At 39.7% G+C, this 17,729-nt stretch overlaps 1 protein-coding gene across 1 annotated transcript in view; it reads right to left on the bottom strand.

Annotated features, from left to right (window-relative positions):
• SLF1 (SMC5-SMC6 complex localization factor 1) overlaps positions 1–17,729 on the bottom strand; it is a 64,671-nt gene that overhangs the window by 24,294 nt on the left and 22,648 nt on the right. The window contains exons 7-14 of the mRNA XM_058656293.1: positions 16,773–16,913; positions 15,185–15,328; positions 12,408–12,527; positions 10,475–10,528; positions 9,522–9,680; positions 8,517–8,680; positions 5,248–5,379; positions 4,307–4,472 (exon numbers count right to left, since the gene is read on the bottom strand). Of these exons, the coding sequence (XP_058512276.1) occupies positions 4,307–4,472; positions 5,248–5,379; positions 8,517–8,680; positions 9,522–9,680; positions 10,475–10,528; positions 12,408–12,527; positions 15,185–15,328; positions 16,773–16,913 (1,080 nt within the window). The remainder of the gene's footprint in view (positions 1–4,306; positions 4,473–5,247; positions 5,380–8,516; positions 8,681–9,521; positions 9,681–10,474; positions 10,529–12,407; positions 12,528–15,184; positions 15,329–16,772; positions 16,914–17,729) is intronic.

The raw sequence follows: 17,729 nt of genomic DNA, 5'->3' as shown, positions 1-17,729 counted from the left end.
GGAAAGTAAAGCCGGTGGTGAGGCACTCAAAGCCAGCTGACCCCACCCCAAGTATTGGCTGATTCCATCCAGAGAGCTGACATGCAGAACGATGGCTTATGGGCCCAGAGAAAAGGGATTTAAAGACATTTTAAAAACCATACCCAAGGACAAATCCCTATAGGCCAAGACCTTAAAAAACTTCACGCTCAGACTACGTGAAATAAAAAGCAAAACCACATGCACCTGCAGCTCATGACTTGAAGCACTTGGAGCAGCTGGGCTCCTCCAACAGAGCCCCTAGGTTAGGGAGGGCTTCACTAGCAGCATGCCCAGGCACCCAGCACACGGCGACAGAAGCACTGTAGTACGGTCACTTGTGTTCTGGTTTTTGCCAGAAACCATTCCTACAACTTTTTCAAACGTAATTCAAAGAACGTGGCAAATGATACACAGCTCAGACGATAAACTCAGACTGAAGAATAGCAGAAATAATGCTAGAAATAGATCCACAAGACCTCAGATATGAAATGACACAGATCACACAATAACCATTACTGTCATGTTCAAAGACAAAAGAAAACCCCCCAAATTTTGCAGGAAACAATACAACATAAAAATGTCATAGTATGTAAGTACAAAAAGTAAAAACTAGAAAAAAAAACAGAAAAATTTCAAGAGCAACTGTAATGTATAAAGCAACCCACATTGGATGTAAATGAACACAGCATTAACACGGACAGGTGTTTGTCTGGACACTGTGGCCCACACTGGCATCCCGGGACCTACTATGCAGATCCCTGGGGTCAGCAGACAGGGATGTCCAGGTGACCGAGTTCTTGCTACCAATGGAAACAGAGTTAGAATGAGTTCCGGTTGAGTTTCAGGCTCCCAGCGTCCGTGTGGCCCAGTTCTGGTCTGGCGGGAGTGAGATGGGGGGTTAGAAGGTGGGTGAAAAGGTGCATTTGAGGAGTGAACCAGCAGATGTGAGCTCTCTACTTGTGTAGCTTTCCGACTCTCGTTCTCAAATTCAATAAAATAAAGAATCAATTAACTGAAAGTTAGCTGAAAAAAAATCCTGTCTGAAATACTTAAAGTGTAAGGAGGGAATATGTGTGTGTGTGTACACATATTTGCCTACACTGCCTGAGATGCCAGCATCCCATGAGCACCAGGTCAGGTGCTTCCAATCCAGCTCCTTATTAATGCAACGCACAGAGCAGAAGATGGCCCAAGTCCTTGGTCCCTGCCACTCACAAGGGAAACCTTCATGCAATTTTAAGATCTTGGCTTTACTCTGGCAAGTCCCAGTCACAGCAGTGACACTGAACAGTGGACAGTTTATGCTCTGGGATAAATTAAAAAACAAACAAACAAACAAACTCCACAGGATATGAAAAACAGGTATAACCTAGTTTAACCAGAATTTAAAAAGTAGAGGAGAGTCCAGCATCCCACTTGTCCAGTTCAAGTTCAACCGCCTCTTAGGGAGGCCCTCTCAGGTTTGTAGGCAGAGCCAGCAGAGCGTCACCTCGATCAATTAGAAGCACCAACATATCATCAGCAACAGTCCAGGTATGATGAGGCTGGTGCAGAGTCCACTGATTGACATAGTCCGTCTTAGGGTTTCCCCTTGTCCAGTTTTCCACTGCAAGCATAAAGCTGAGGTGGTTGATTCATCTACTCCATTTTCCATCTTTTTTGGACAAGTGGGATGCTGGACTCTGTATGGTGTAAACTTTTAATTAGGGAATCTCAACGGAACTTGAGCTGTGGTTATGCATCAAGGTGAAGGAATTCATGATGGGGGAAGGGTTTGGGGTGAAGGGGGGGGAATCCCAGTACCTATGAAATTGTGTCATGTAATGCAATGTAATTAATGAATAAATGAATACTTAAAAAAAAAAAAAAAAAAAAAGAACATAAGAGTAGATAGTCTTATCTGATTCCAGACCCTAGTGGAAATAATTTTCTCTATTCAATATTAGCAATGGATATGTCATATAATGCCTTTGTTATATTGAAGCAATTGCTCTTAAAAAAAAAAAAAAAAAAAAAAAAGTAGAGGAGAGAAAATAAACCTGAGGACATGTCTAAAGAGAAGCCATATGAGTCTTGCTTGTTTTTAGGGGCTAGCACCATGGCAAAGAGGAGTAAGACTCTGCTGTGGAGCCAGCATCACATAAGTGCACAAGTTCTTGAGTCCTGACTGCTCTATATACTTTTTTTTTTTTGAAGATTTATTCATTTTATTACAGCCAGATACAGACAGAGGAGGAGAGACAGAGAGGAAGATCTTCCATCCGATGACTCACTCCCCAAGTGAGCCGCAACGGGCCGGTGCACGCCGATCCGAAGCCGGGAACCTGGAACCTCTTCCGGGTCTCCCACGCGGGTGCAGTGTCCCAATGTATTGGGCCGTCCTCAACTGCTTTCCCAGGCCACAAGCAGGGAGCTGGATGGGAAGTGGAGCTGCCGGGATCAGAACCGGCGCCCATAGGGGATCCCGGGGCTTTCAAAGTGAGGACTTTAGCCGCTAGGCCATGCTGCCGGGCCCACTGACTGCTCTACATTCTATCCAATTCCCTGCTAACGGCCTGGGAAAGCAGGAGAGGATAGCTCAAGCACCACATAAGAGACCTACAAGAAGCTCCCAGCTCCTGGCTTCAAGACAGCCCAGTTCTGGCCTTTGTGGTCGTTTAGGAAGTGACGCAGCAGATGGAAGATCTCTCATTCTCTGCACAACTGTGCCTATCAAATAAGCCTTGATAAAAGCAACTACTAAGCTTACCAGGCAATAGAGAACATTGTAAGCAAAGGGAAAAAATATTTTGGCTTCTTAAGCTTTATGGAGGCAAAACAAACAAAAAAACCCAAACCTGTAAGTTTCAGAAAGCAGAAATCATATGGGAAACATTCCTTAGCTACAACTCACCACTAGAAATTACCAAAACAGTACAGCCAAGCAAGCAAAATCAATGACAAAAACAAAACCCATCACTTTAAAAAGAGTTAAAACATCCTTTTAATATTCTAGATTAAAACAGCAAACCTACTAAATGAAAAACTATTCCTTAAAAGAAACGCAAATAAATGCATGTGTTATAGACTAAAAAAGAAAAAGATTCAAACATTCAAGACAGAAAAGTCAAAGAATTACAGAAAGGAGAAAAATAGAGTGACTAATACTACACTGCACCTAAATGTGCTACTGTACACTGCTAGGCACATAGGTGTTTTATTGCACTTAATATTCCCCAAAAGCCTTCTGACGGATAATATTCTTATTAAATCACTGCATGTTAATTCCTGTCGAAGGCAAAATGAAGCAAAGGAATTAAGTCTTGCCACCCAGAAAGGTGGTTTTAAAAATAAACAAAACTTACTACTAATTAGGCCTAAAATCATATACATTAATTCTGTTTGTCATAAATTCCTTGTGAACTGAAATGTACAAGAGTTTAAAAAAACATCCAGAGTGCTAACTATAGACTTGGTAATATGAACCACTGAATACCTGTCCCTGGCTGCTGCAATCAAATGTGACTTCACACAGAAACCAACCCCCAAGGACCTTTTACTTGAAACAAAATCGAAAACACTGGCATATTTGAATAAAGGGACTATGAACAGGCAAAGCAATTTTAATTACAGACATCCCTCAGCATCCCAGGTGATTAGTTCCAAGATCCTCAATAGAAAACTGTTAAGGGGCCCGGCAGCATGGCCTAGCAGCTAAAGTCCTTACCTTAAAAGCCCCGGGATCCCATATGGGCGCCGGTTCTAATCCCGGCAGCTCCACTTCCCATCCAGCTCCCTGCTTGTGGCCTGGGAAAGCAGTCGACGATGGCCCAATGCATTGGGACCCTACACCTGTGTGGGAGACCCAGAAGAGGTTCCAGGTTCCCGGCTTCGGATCGGCGCAGCACCGGCCCGTTGCGGCTCACTTGGGGAGTGAATCATCGGACGGAAGATCTTCCTTTCTGTCTCTCCTCCTCTCTGTATATCTGACTTTGTAATAAATAAATCTTAAAAAAAAAAAAAGAAAAGAAAAAGAAAACTGTTAAGGTTCCCTAAAGAAAATGGCTGAGTATATGTGTAAAACTCGCAATATTCTTACATGAACTTAATCATCTTCAAAGTACTTACAATGCCTAATATAGCATCAATGGTTTATAGCAGCTGCTATATGATATGGAGACATACAGTTGAGTTTGTACAGAGATGTAACTTTGTTTCAATATTTTAATCCAAAGGCACATAATCTGTAAATAAGAGCCAACTGCTCTTTGCCCAAACTATTCATTTGTAAATTAATCCTACTTACATCATTAGACTTGCATTTTTGTTTGTGAGAATATATAGTCCATTCTAAAAGCATATTCACTGGTCTGGTCAGCAGTCCAGAAGTCTCACTTCCTGACCAGAAGATTTCCAGAAGAACGGCCTTTCCTGTTATTTTCAGACTCTCAGCATCTGACCAGTCACACAGCCTAGTGAAAACAGACCAAAAACAATCTCAATACCCGTTTGATCATGACAGTTAGTAGATAAATCTTTTGCTAAACGCAAAACATAGCTAGCAATTAAAAAATCTTATTTGAAAGGTAGAAAGAGAGCGAGAGATAGAGAGATAGAGATACAGATGAGGGGAGGAAGTAAGAGAGGAAGAGGTGGGAAGGGAAGGACAGATAATGGCTGGAGACAGACCAGGTTAAAAGGCGAGCCGCCAGATCTCTTCTGTCGCTGGTAAGGACCCCAGTACTTGAGACAGCACTCCCTGACTCCCATCCAGGAAGCTGAAATCAGGCGGAGCCAGGACTCAAATTCAGGTATTCCAACATAGGATGTGGGATCCCATGTGGCAGCTTAACTGCTATTCCAAAAATCCCTGCCAACCTATCAATTTTTCAAGACACAAAGATCATAATAAGGTGCCTGCATTGTGGTGTAACTGGTTAACCCCTGCCTGAGATGTCAGGATCCCATAGGAGCACCAGGTCAGGCCTTGGATAGTACACTTCCAATCCAGCTCCTTGCTAATGTAACTGAGAAAGCAGAAGGTGGCCCAAGTCCCTGGTCCCTGCTACTCACAGGGAAGACCTGCATGTATCTTTAGGACCTTGGCTTCACCCTGACAAGCCCTGGTTACTGTGGCAACACTGAACAGCTGACAGAAGGTTCTTGTTTCTCCCCCTAACTCTGCCTTCAAGCAAATAACTGAATCATTTTTACCGAAGGTAACATTCAACTGTGGCAAACACTTACCTTTGACTCAGATGTCGCACTTCACTTTCAACTAAATTCAAGAAAAATTTGAGTAGTGTCAAGTAGAGGACCTTAGAGTCACTGATACTTTCGGAAATCTGATGACAAAAATTTTCATTGAAAAGGCAAGATCTGAAAAACACAAACCAAGCAATCTACTTATAACATATAATTAACCAAGTAGTTTTTGGACAAAGTGCTCCTTTTTAGAATAGTTTAGAAAGTTAAGGACAATTGTCAACAAAATAAATCATGTTAAAATTATTCTAATTTCTTTTAAATACCTCATGACTCCTTAGTTCTTCACATAGATCTAATTTCCTATAAAGATAATTATAATATTTAATAACCACTAGGTTCTTTGTACTTATTTTAATAACAAATTATGAATTTCACTGCCTACTTTTGATTCAAATGACCAGTTACCTAAACTTTGAACTCAAAACATTTGTCATAATCCTACTAAAGAAAAGCTGATTTCTTTAGTAAATCATTATTTAGTAAATTAGAGTTATTTAGGGGTATTTAAAAAAATTTTCTTCTTTTTATTGGAAAGGCAAATATATAGAGTGAAGGAAAGAGACAAAGTTCTTGTATCTGCTGGTTCACTTTGGAACAGCTGGAAGTAAGCAGATCCAAAGACAGGAGTTTCTTCCAGGTCTCAAGCAGGCATAGGGTTCCAAGGCATTGGGCAGTCCTTGATTGCTTTCCCAAGACACAAGCAGGCAGCTGGATGTGTGAAGTAGAAAAGTTGGGATATGAATCGGCACCCATATGGGATCCTGGTGCATTCAAAGCGAGGACTTAAGACTATTGCCCAGGGGTGCTTTCTTAGTTTTAAAAACTCAATATTTAATTACCTTTCCATTTTCTATGGCAATCCCACTGAACACTTGATGATCCCAGGTAACTTCTGTTAGACAGCTAAAAACGTGGCTTGTGCATCAGAGAATTTAAATTTTACACAGTTAATGTCAAATATAAACGGTCATGTGGCTAGTGGCAACTGTGTTGGACAAGAGTTCTATAGTGAATTTTCAAAGGGAACCTAACCGACTTAAGGCTAGGAGAGAATGCAAGAAATACTTCTCTCCACTTTCTTACCACATGTATCAGCAGTATACATGTCACATTCTATCTCCATCCCCACCTTTCCTATCTTCTTTTTTTTAAAGATTTATTTATTTTATTACAGCCAGATATACACAGAGGAGGAGAGACAGAGAGGAAGATCTTCTGTCTGATGATTCACTCCCCAAGTGAGCCGCAACGGGCCAATGCGCGCCGATCCAAAGCCGGGAACCAGCAACCTCTTCCGGGTCTCCCATGCAGGTGCAGGGTCCCAATGTATTGGGCCGTCCTCGACTGCTTTCCCAGGCCACAAGCAGGGAGCTGGATGGGAAGTGGAGCTGCTGGGATTAGAACCGGCGCCCATATGGGATCCCGGGGCTTTCAAGGTGAGGACCTTAGCTACTAGGCCACGCCGCCGGGCCCGTTTCCTATCTTCTTTTGAATACTGCATTCTCAGGTTAGGAACATTCTTATTAGCTTTTAAATTCAATATTACTTGAATGTGTTTATAAACACATTCAACATTCCCAGTCCCATATAATTTTTCTGATAGCCTGAAAACTGCCCAAACACAGGTAACATAGTTTTGTTTTTAAATTTAAATTTAAACAGATCTAATGGAATATTTCAAATCCATACAACAGTAGAGAGACTAACACCCAGGTCGTTCACAACCTTTGTGATGAACTTCTAGACACTGTTGTTTGTTAAAAGCCTAATTTTTGGCTGTCCAGATTTCATTTCCTATTCCAGTATTAAATCTGCTTATTAAGCAAGTTATTTTATATAATTAGGATGCAGCTATTCCACACTGGTGCCAACCACAAACTTGTAAGTCGAAAGAAATGACAACATTTAAGAGGTGGAATTTGAGTTGCATTTTAAAAGTTAAGACTTGGCCAGGTATGGACGTATGTATGTACACACACACCTTCCTTACATACATACATAGGAAAGAGGGCATGAGGATATACAAGGGAAAGCAGTCAGCAGGCACATTAGGAAAGTGATGAAGATGAAAATGGAGCCATACATGGGGGAAAATCCTGAAGGAGTGTGAACTGTCTTCTATAGGTGATGTGTGAGCCAAGGAAGGACTTTAATCAAGGAATGATGAGAGTATTTTATAAGGAGTACACTAGGGTACTCTGGAAGACAAACTAAAGGTGAGAAAAACTGAATTAAGGACACTAAAACAGCTACAGTCGCAGTTTATGTAAGGAATTATGGAAGCTTTTAAATACAAGCAAGGGCAGTTAAGGAAGGAACCGATTTGGAAACTAGGAAGGGTTCTAGCCATATGAACATTCTCTCACAGTCCTGACCTACACTGGTTGAACTGTTACAAAGACATTACATGTTTGCATTTCATACATTTTCAAAGGAAAGATTTTTTATATATTTATATATATATATGTATATTCTGCTAAAATGGACCACAGCGCCTGCTACACAGGAAACAATCAACACTTATTGAAACAAAAATTTTTTAAAAGATCCCTGCTAGTTAGTTAGATGAATTTCTACGATCTCAAAGGGCTAACCAAAAGTCTAGTCCTTGCCTGGCCAATCAAGTTTCCTTTCCTTCCTACTACTAGGGACTTTCAAAAACAGAAAAATTGGATATAAAGGTATTTCCAGACAAAGGAGGGCTATCATATGAAGAGAATTATTAGCGCAGAATAGAGGAAAATGATTGGTTCTGCTAGGGAGAAAAAAGAAATTGTAAGGATTTCTGGAGACAGAAGAAAGGCAGGGCCAGGCAGATGACAGCATGTGAGAAGCATCAGTGATCTCACAGAGGAACCAACAGCCTGTGCTTCAGAATACACGAAAAAAAGTAACAAGAACTAAAACAGACACTGCACACAGCTACACATTTTTATATTCTGATGTCTAAAATACACTGAATTAATCACCTTCATTTTAAAACCAGGCAAACAAAAAAACTTTAAAAATCTGGTCTTTCAGTGAGTCCACTCAATGAATTCACTGAACTTCCTGAAACAGTAAACAAACTGAGAAACATGACTAATACAGACTTGCCCTTTTTATGACTTTCGCCATGAACACATGAACCTACCACACACACTCTTTCTAAAAATAGAAGTATGCTTTCATGACTATCCAAAGACACATGCATATCATTATCAAGTGTTAAGATATCATTTAATATCCTCCCCGATCAATTTCCTTACCTGATAAGTACTTCCATCAGGGACCAGGCTCCTTTCATACAAGTTGGACACTGGAATAACTCTAAGTAATATCTGGACATGGCTGGGGACGTCCAGGGAGGATGCAGATGAAGAAGAGCTGACAATACATGAAAGTATCGACCAGAAAATGTATCTATGTTATCCTGTTATTTAAAAATAAACAAAACATGATAGCTTTACACACAATTTCACCAGATAACTCATTTTAAAACCACAATTCCACACTATACATTATAATTCTACAAGAAATAATTTCTTGTCTAAGCTATGTGTTTCAAAAAAGCAGAGCTGATGCAAGTACCATGTTGAGCTAATTAAGTACTGCATCTGGCAGAGGGACACTGCAAATATCCATCTATATGAGGTATTCCAAGCTACTAGCATTTGCTTACAGAAAATATCCATTTTCCATTTCATGACTGTAGTGAGATTAAGAGTCCCCAAATGTCACCTAAAGGAACTAAAGGTAAGAAGCTCTCCATGTAACATTCTTATTTATCATCAATATTAATGTGACATGGTTTACACTTCATGTGTTTTCCCACTGGCACCCTGATAAAGAACACTGAAAGCTTCTTTGAAGAGGTGCTGCTCTTGGTTCACAATTTAGGGACCGGGCTCATTGCTGCGCACAGTTTGAATACAGAGATAAGGTAGCAAATGGCATTCTCAACTACTAGAATCTGGTTTTCCGTTTGGTATTTTGCCATGTGAGAAATCAGGTAAGCTTTTTTTTTTCCCCACGAGGAAAGTGTCCTTGACACTACAAGAGACCAATAAGCTATAGGTACTAGGAACAGAATCTCACACACAGCTACAAAAAAAAAAAAAAAAAAGAAAAGGCATGATACAACTAGAAGCTGTATTTCTTAGAACTATCATAAAAACAAAACTCAAAAAGCAATGATAAATTCCAAAAATGAAAAAAATGGTCACACTTCAACATTCCCTGAAAAGCAAATAAACCCTGTAGATATTTCTTACCTGTAGAACATTCTCTAGAAGAGCACGAAGAAGGCATACAGGGGGGATATAATGTGCTTGCAAGGAGGAAAGCTCCTCTATTGCTTCTTTAAAGAACTGCCCTTCTATGAGACTTTCAATTAAATTTAATACACCTCTGGGAAATTCAGTATTTTTAACCTAAAAAAGGAAAGAAAGACTGACTCAAAGTCTAGTAAAAAATCTGATGATCAAATCTTGAATTAGTAAGGAGCTTTAGTCCTCATGTATACAATGAAGATAATTCCTGCTGTCACTGCTTGACATGAAAAGGTTATTACTTGGTTCCTAAAGAATGATGTGCATCAATGTGTTATACAACAAGGCAATGTAAAAATACATATTACTGTCATATGCTTTTCTGTTATCTTAAACAGTAAGGGAAAATACTATCACTGCATAAAATCTTAAACAACATTTGCAAATTTTGGTCAACAAAGAGGTGAGGAGCTCAGTGAGCTACCATTAAACAGTTCCATGGATGTAACATAACTTAGCTGCATACAATATATTCCTTTGATCAAAATACTGCTAATAATATTAAATCAGTTAATTGTAAATAACCACTTTGGATTAGCTGAGAGTCGAGAATAACATGAAAGACTCCTTGGTGTAAAACATTCAATTTTGATAAAGAACAAAAATATGCTTTTGTAAGCACTAGATCAAAAACTGAACCTAAAATTGGTCACTGTAAAACATACGAAGTTGTGAGATATGACAGCAAATAGATACTTTGTCATGAGGACACAATAAGTTTTACAATATTCTGTACAGAACATTAACAGTATTCTACTTTTTCATTTCCAGTAAGAGAAACTACATTTGAAATTTCATAAGAAGCTCCTGTTGTAAATGCTTCCTTAAAATCAAAATAGTTTGAAAAGCTTTTTTTTGAGGGGGCCCACAATACCACCCCAATCCAAACTCCTTACCTCTGCATTGTACATGGGTTGTTTATTTATCCTAATGCAGTTATACCTGACAGCCTACGAAACAGTAACCACATAATTAAAATTTAACAATTTTAGGTCAAAATATACATTTCACCTCACAAAGTGCTAACACACAAAATAGATTCATAAACATTAATAGCTATAATTAATCTGATACTCTGTTCAAACTAGTGACTTTGATTATTTTAGGCTAGTGACACTTTCATCAATATGAATTTCTCTACTCCTTCTAAACTAAGTAACTAAAAGCGAAGGTCATAATCACTTTGAAGATCTGAAGAGGTATAGTCTTTTATATTTTAATAGAAATATAAATAGAGGACACATTCTATAAGGATCCATAGGGGAAAACAGCCAGTCATGTTTTCCACCCAAACAGATGCAAAAGCTTTCTCTATTGCTGAGACACCTAGGATTGCATAATTTTAAGATTATCCTTCAGGGATTGGTGTTGTGGTGTAGGCGATCAAGCCTAAATGCTGGCATTCCATATGGGAGTTAGTTCGAGTCACAGAAGCTCCACTTCAGATCCAGCTCCCTGCTATTGTGCCTGGGAAAGTTCTGGAAAGTGGGCCAAGTCCTGCATGTAGGTGGGAGACTAAGAAGAAGCTTGTGGCTTCAATCTGGCTCCATCCCAGTCATTACGGTCAGCAGGTGGAGAATTCCTCTTTCCTCCTCCTGTTATGCTAATAAATAAATCTTAGGACAAAAATTGTAAACAAAAAAAATTGGTAAGAGGTTAAAAAATTATTTTACAAAAGATAAATCTGGTAAGAGGCTGAGGCTGAAAAGTGATGCATTTAGTGAATGATATAGCAGGCTTTCAAAAAACCGGGAATATTGAGTTCTTAGGTAAATTTAGAGAAGAGCTGATGAATTTAATCGAGGTAATCTCTATCAAAAACTCTAGAAACACACACAAAGTAAGCTACATGATGGACAAAAACAATGCAAATAGGCAACTGCCAGGGAAGATCTACAGAGACGGCAAGTAAAGTGGCAGAAAAATGCTCAAACTTGTTACCAACAGAAAAATTACAAAACAATGATAAAATTTTCTTCTCCATTTGGACGTAAATTTAGAGAGAGAGGTGCTCCTACTCTAAGAAATATTTGATAATCCATTCCACAATTTTTCTTAAAACCCTCAGAGAGCAGAGGTTATGGTACAACCAATGGTTCTGAAATAAAAGGGCATCAAGGACGTGGGACACAAGTACTGATTTATCTGAGACCGAAGAAAAGGAGGCCTGAAGTAAAAAAGGGAAGAAAATTTCACCTAAAAATCGTAACCACTTGCTAAAGACCAGTTTTGTGTGAGCACAAAACAACTTCTGAGAATCAAAAACACCACAAGAGGAGTTTGTACCAACTAGTGAGACCTTTCCCTTCAAATCTCATTGGGAAATTGTTAATAAAGAAATTCTTTATGAACAATAGGCCAAAGACAGTACTTTGGAAAAGGTAGCAAAGCCTTGTTATCTCCAACAAATAGGTGAGAACTTGAAAATTGGAAACAGGAAAAGACTGTGGGTGGCAATCATTAGACTTTGATTGCTGGGAGAGGGACAAGATCAAAGCCCAGGGACACAGGACCCAAGTAACCTGAAGGGGGACCATGACACCAGAGATCAACCAGCCTTCTCTCCAGCATAAGCACCCAGCAAAGTTACAGCAGAAAGAATACTGAGGTACAAATAAACAAGAGTATTCATCATATTTACAAGATATTGAAATACATCACTCTGCACACAGGTTATGAATGAAGAATTGAATTTTAAACTGGATTAATCATATTAGCAAATCAATCACATTGATGTATGTGTAGTTTTACGTGTGTGTGTTCATCTATTTCAAGCACATTACTGAAGGATAGTAAATTATACAACATTTTTAGTGTACCAAGTCTTACCTGAGCTCTATATATGTGCTTCTTTAAGGCATTTTTTACTTCAGTAATATCCGCATCTGCTCTGCTGTCTTTTGCTCTTGATTCTTTGCCATAATCAGCAAAAAAAGAATTCTTCATTTCCTTTGCATACATGTAAAAGTACTTTAGATAATGTAATAAAGATGGAGCCAACACAAATGACAATAACAGATGGCAGAGTGCAAAAGGAACACAGGCAATATTGACCACAGCAAAGATTCTCAAAATCATGGATCAACATGACATGAAGAAGCAGAAATTTAAAAAGCAAATGTATCAATCTGGAAAGCTTTACGTCATGTCTATATATGTACTTTGATAATGTGCTTTTCATTTTAACTGATTCCAAATATTTTCTAGCACCATGCTTTAAAAGTTCAAGGGACACTAGCATACCAGGAAGTAAAGATGCCAGAAAGCAGTGGTTCTACTACTGAATAAAACGAGGACTACTAATGAAACTTACAAATAACTTGTACATTACAATACAAAATTATCTCTACCATTGTTAGTGCTATCTCACGGTACGTTCAAATGCTATAAAGTTCCACTTGTAACTGTTATGAAGGGACTGTACTACTGAGAGGAGGGGAAAACAGGGAGATAGGGCAGGGGATCAGAGCAACGAACCCTCATATATACACTGTGCAAAACAAAAGGATACAAACGTTTTTTAAAATTTTAATTTTTGCTTTGTTGCCAAGTTACCAAACACAAATTTTTCATCTGTCCTTTTCCTGAGGGCCATTCTGAATTTACACAGACGGATCTACTGTATCTATGATCCACAAGCACTGAGGGCAGGGTGGGCTGGCCTGGGGTTCTGGAGGGACTGCACTTACAGAAGGAGGGGACTGGGGTTCTGGAGGGACTGCACTTACAGAAGGAGGGAACTGGGGTTCAGGAGGGACTGCACTTACAGAAGGAGAGGACTGGGGTTCTGGGGTTCTGGAGGGACTGCACTTACAGAAGGAGGGTTCTGGGGTTCTGGAGGGACTGCACTTACAGAAGGGGGGACTGGGGTTCTGGAGGGACTGCACGTACAGAAGGAGGGGACTAGGGTTCAGGAGGGACTGCACTTACAGAAGGGGAGACTGGGGTTCTGGAGGGACTGCACTTACAGAAGGAGGGGACCAGGGTTCAGGAGGGACTGCTTGCACATAAGGAGGAGACTGGGGTTCTGGAGGGACTGCACGTACAGAAGGAGGGGACTGGGGTTCTGGGGTTCAGGAGGGACTGTACTTACAGAAGGAGGGGACTGGGGTTCAGGAGGGATTGTACTTACAGAAGGAGGGGACTGGGGTTCTGGAGGGACTGCACTTACAGAAGGAGGGGACTGGGGTTCTGGAGGGACTGCACTTACAGAAGGAGGGGACTAGGGTTCAGGAGGGACTGCACTTACAGAAGGAGGGAACTGGGGTTCAGGAGGGACTGCACTTACAGAAGGAGAGGACTGGGGTTCTGGGGTTCTGGAGGGACTGCACTTACAGAAGGAGGGGACTGGAGTTCTGGAGGGACTGCACTTACAGAAGGGGGGACTGGGGTTCAGGAGGGACTGCACTTACAGAAGGAGGGGACTGGGGTTCTGGGGTTCTGGAGGGACTACACGAACATAAGGAGGGGACTGGGGTTCTGGGGTTCAGGAGGGACTGCACTTACAGAAGGGGGGACTGGGGATCTGGGGTTCTGGAGGGACTGCACTTACAGAAGGTGAGGGCACTGAGGCTGTGACAGCCTCAACAGGAACATCATGTATATTTCAACTGTATCAGATTACATTAATGTAACATCATAACTTTTAGTGCATTTAAATTTCTGACTATGATGTATCAAATAGGTGTGACATTTTCTACTTGTGTCGCATCAGCACTCAAAATCTTGCATTTTGGAGCTTTTCAGATTTTGGATTTTGGATTTCTGGATTTCTGGATGTAAACCTATAGTTGAGATTTTCAAAGTTCTACTCTGGGAAAATTGTTAACTAAGAATTACACTTCAAAAACAAACTTTCTTATTTAAGAATGGTTTGTAGTATACTGGGAAAGAAAAAGATAAAGATAAAATTTACTGGAGAATATAATACACAAATAGTCTTGGGTTTTTTTATTTTAAAATTTCAGTCCCGGGCCTGGCGGCGTGGCCTAGTGGCTAAAGTCCTCGCCTTGAACGCCCCGGGAGCCCATATGGGCGCCGGTTCTAATCCCGGCAGCTCCACTTCCCATCCAGCTCCCTGCTTGTGGCCTGGGAAAGCAGTTGAGGATGGCCCAATGCATTGGGACACTGCACCCGCATGGGAGACCCGGAAGAGGTTCCTGGTTCCCGGCTTCGGATCGGCGCGCACCGGCCCGTTGCGGCTCACTTGGGGAGTGAATCATCGGATGGAAGATCTTCCTCTCTGTCTCTCCTCCTCTCTGTATATCCGGCTTTCCAATAATAATAAAATCTTTAAAAAAAAAAAAAATTTCAGTCCCTTTTATAGAACCTTATCTTCAGGAAAAACAGAATTCATCTGAAAATCCTGATAACTGAATTTTCTATTTAAAAAAAAAAAACTTTCAGTGTGAACCAATGTTAATTAGAATATTCAATGTGAATCAACATTGGTTAGAACACTAACTGAATATTAGGCCAGATACACTCATGAACACAGGTGGGTTACAGTTAACACAACAACTAATCACAAGAATCAGATTATATGTCTAAAACATAATACAGGAGAGCCACAACAAAGTCTGAAATAACTTAGCTCACAGTCTCACCTGGTCGCCATAATGCATATGGTTTCTCAAGGTACTTTTAATTTTGTCATGTTCGATGTCTTTCCTGCAATCAGTTTCTGTTTTTCGTTTTTTCCTCAAAGAATAACTCTGCTGAATATCTGCTTCTTTTTTCTTTTTTTTCTTCTATATACATGTCAGATCACAATTAAATCCCAATATAATGACGTTATATATGCAAACAAAATTAAAAAGTAACATTAAAAAAATAAAAGCTATGTACAACAAGGAATTTCACATACTGTAGGGTGTGAAATAAGCTGTTTGGAAAAGAGGTGGCTACTGCCCAGTGTCGCTGCACAAGCACAGCCCTTACGCCTGTCCTAGCAATATACCCTCAGCTACACATGACCGAATGTGTGTGCTGAGGGTCCTAACAAGACAAAGTTCCCACAGCCACCAAAACAAATGAACAAACCAAGTTGTCAAACCAACTAAAACTCAAATGCTTGTCAATAATAATGGTAAAAGATACTGTTTTGGCATAAACAAACCATGAAATAAAATACACACCAGCAAAAACCATTTATAAACAGTTATGATATGCAGAATGCTAATTAACAGTTAAAACTAAACAGTGTATTTTAAGGTTGCACACAGAGCTAAAATATAAAGCAAGAATATAATTAACACAAATTTTAAGTTAAAACTTGCTTCTGTTAAAAGGCTGAAAAGGAATGCACTTAGTAAATGGTACAGCAGGGTTTTAAAAAACTGGTAATGTTGAATTCTTAACCTTGCAGGTATGCTTTGTAAAGCCTTAAAACTTGTACACAAATGCTTTTAATTAATACTTTTGTACAAGAAATTTTATCATTGACATATCTGGCAAATTTAGAGAACAGTTGCAAAATATAGGAGTCAGGTCTGGGGTCACCTATAGTGAGGACTGTTTGGGGACCACCAGTAACTAGACCACAAGACTCAAAATTCCAACCATGGTAGGGACAATCACAGGATTTGTGGTCTGTCCGTGGAGTGCACGTTAGAATTGGGTGTTCTTGGTAGCTGAAGCCATCATACTGGATGGTATGCCCAGAGGCACATGGGGGACGTGACAGCTCACGGAGGCTTGCACAGGACATCTAGTACCATGTCAAAGGATGGAGGACAGAACAAATTAGACAACTCTCCTGGTCATGCTTTGACAGCAAGCATCTGGGCAGAGACTCTAAGGTGGAATGTGCCAGCCAACAGACCTTGGAAGAATTTCCTCATTCTTGGAGCAACAAAATCACCAGCACCTCAGAACTACCCTAGGGTACTCAAGCAGTACCCTCAGACCATGTTCTATCTCCGGGACCCTGCGATGACATCCAGTGGCCGTCCCATGTCACCAGGTCCTGATGTGGTAGGATGCTAGGTGCAGCCCTCTCCCCCTCACTTCCCACCCCCTTCCCCAAAATACAGGAAGGAGGAAAAAAGAACTGGAAACAACTGTGTCATCCACTTTCCCCTATTCCTCAACCCTTGCCACCCAAATCAGTGGTCCACATGGGCATGCATGCTGCTCAACTATGTAAAATCATCAAAAATAAAACTGAAAACAACAAGAAGAAGAAATTTTTACCTGATTTCCAAATGTATGCCTTCCTAGGGTATTTTTCATTTTAAAATATTTCAAACTTTTACTGGAGTCTCTGAATTTTTCTCTTCTGTGATGTTCAGTCAAAACAGAACTATTATTAACATCACGATTTTCCACTTCTTTCTGCATGTTTGTAAAAAATATTTCAGTTAGATTGTGGATTAAATAAAGCTTTAACACAACCATGTGGCAGTCACAACCAAAAAACTCACTCAGGAAGGTAAGTTTCATAAAGCATACATGTAAGATTATACACAGCAAAAGTCTTACGAATTACAGGTATATGACGATAAAGATTTAGATGTTATAGTTCATCAAGTTTTATAGTACATTTACACACACACATATATACACTTAAAAGTCTTTACTGGTAAGATTAACTCAGAGGTAAGGAATATCACAATCAATACTGCACTTATATTCGATTATATTAAGAAATTTATTTTTAAAACGAAATTTCTACCTGAATTTTATATACTTCTGTTTTAAAAAGATATAAATCCCCTTTACCAGAAACTCCAGAGTGTACATACAGTTTAATAACTTTCGTATCTTCTACAAAATCCTTTTCCCAAGCTTAGTCCAAACTATACTCCGTTTTTATAATTCCAGCATTATGCTCTTGCTATACATTAAAACACTTGTTTTTCGTGTTAAAACCTATCTTAAGTGTTTTTAAGTATTTTAAGATTGAAGTTGAAAATTCGAATTTAGCTGAGTTAAATTATATATAGTGCACAGTATAAGAAATTATAACAAACACGCTGTATTAAACAGAGAGGTTCAATATTACTTAAACAGAAAACAGAGACGTTTACTGATTACTTAAAATCAGTATGTGCTAAGAACATATTGTATGTAAGGAAGTTTTTTGCATAAGCTAATGAGCATACATCATTTCAGATCAGAGAGCCATAAGGACACATAGGCAATGTTTTA

The sequence above is a fragment of the Ochotona princeps genome, chromosome 28 (assembly GCF_030435755.1).
Source record: "Ochotona princeps isolate mOchPri1 chromosome 28, mOchPri1.hap1, whole genome shotgun sequence".
Classification (NCBI taxonomy): Eukaryota; Metazoa; Chordata; class Mammalia; order Lagomorpha; family Ochotonidae; genus Ochotona; species Ochotona princeps.
Note: the sequence above shows the minus strand (reverse complement) of the source record. Positions and strands in the feature narration are given on the sequence as shown.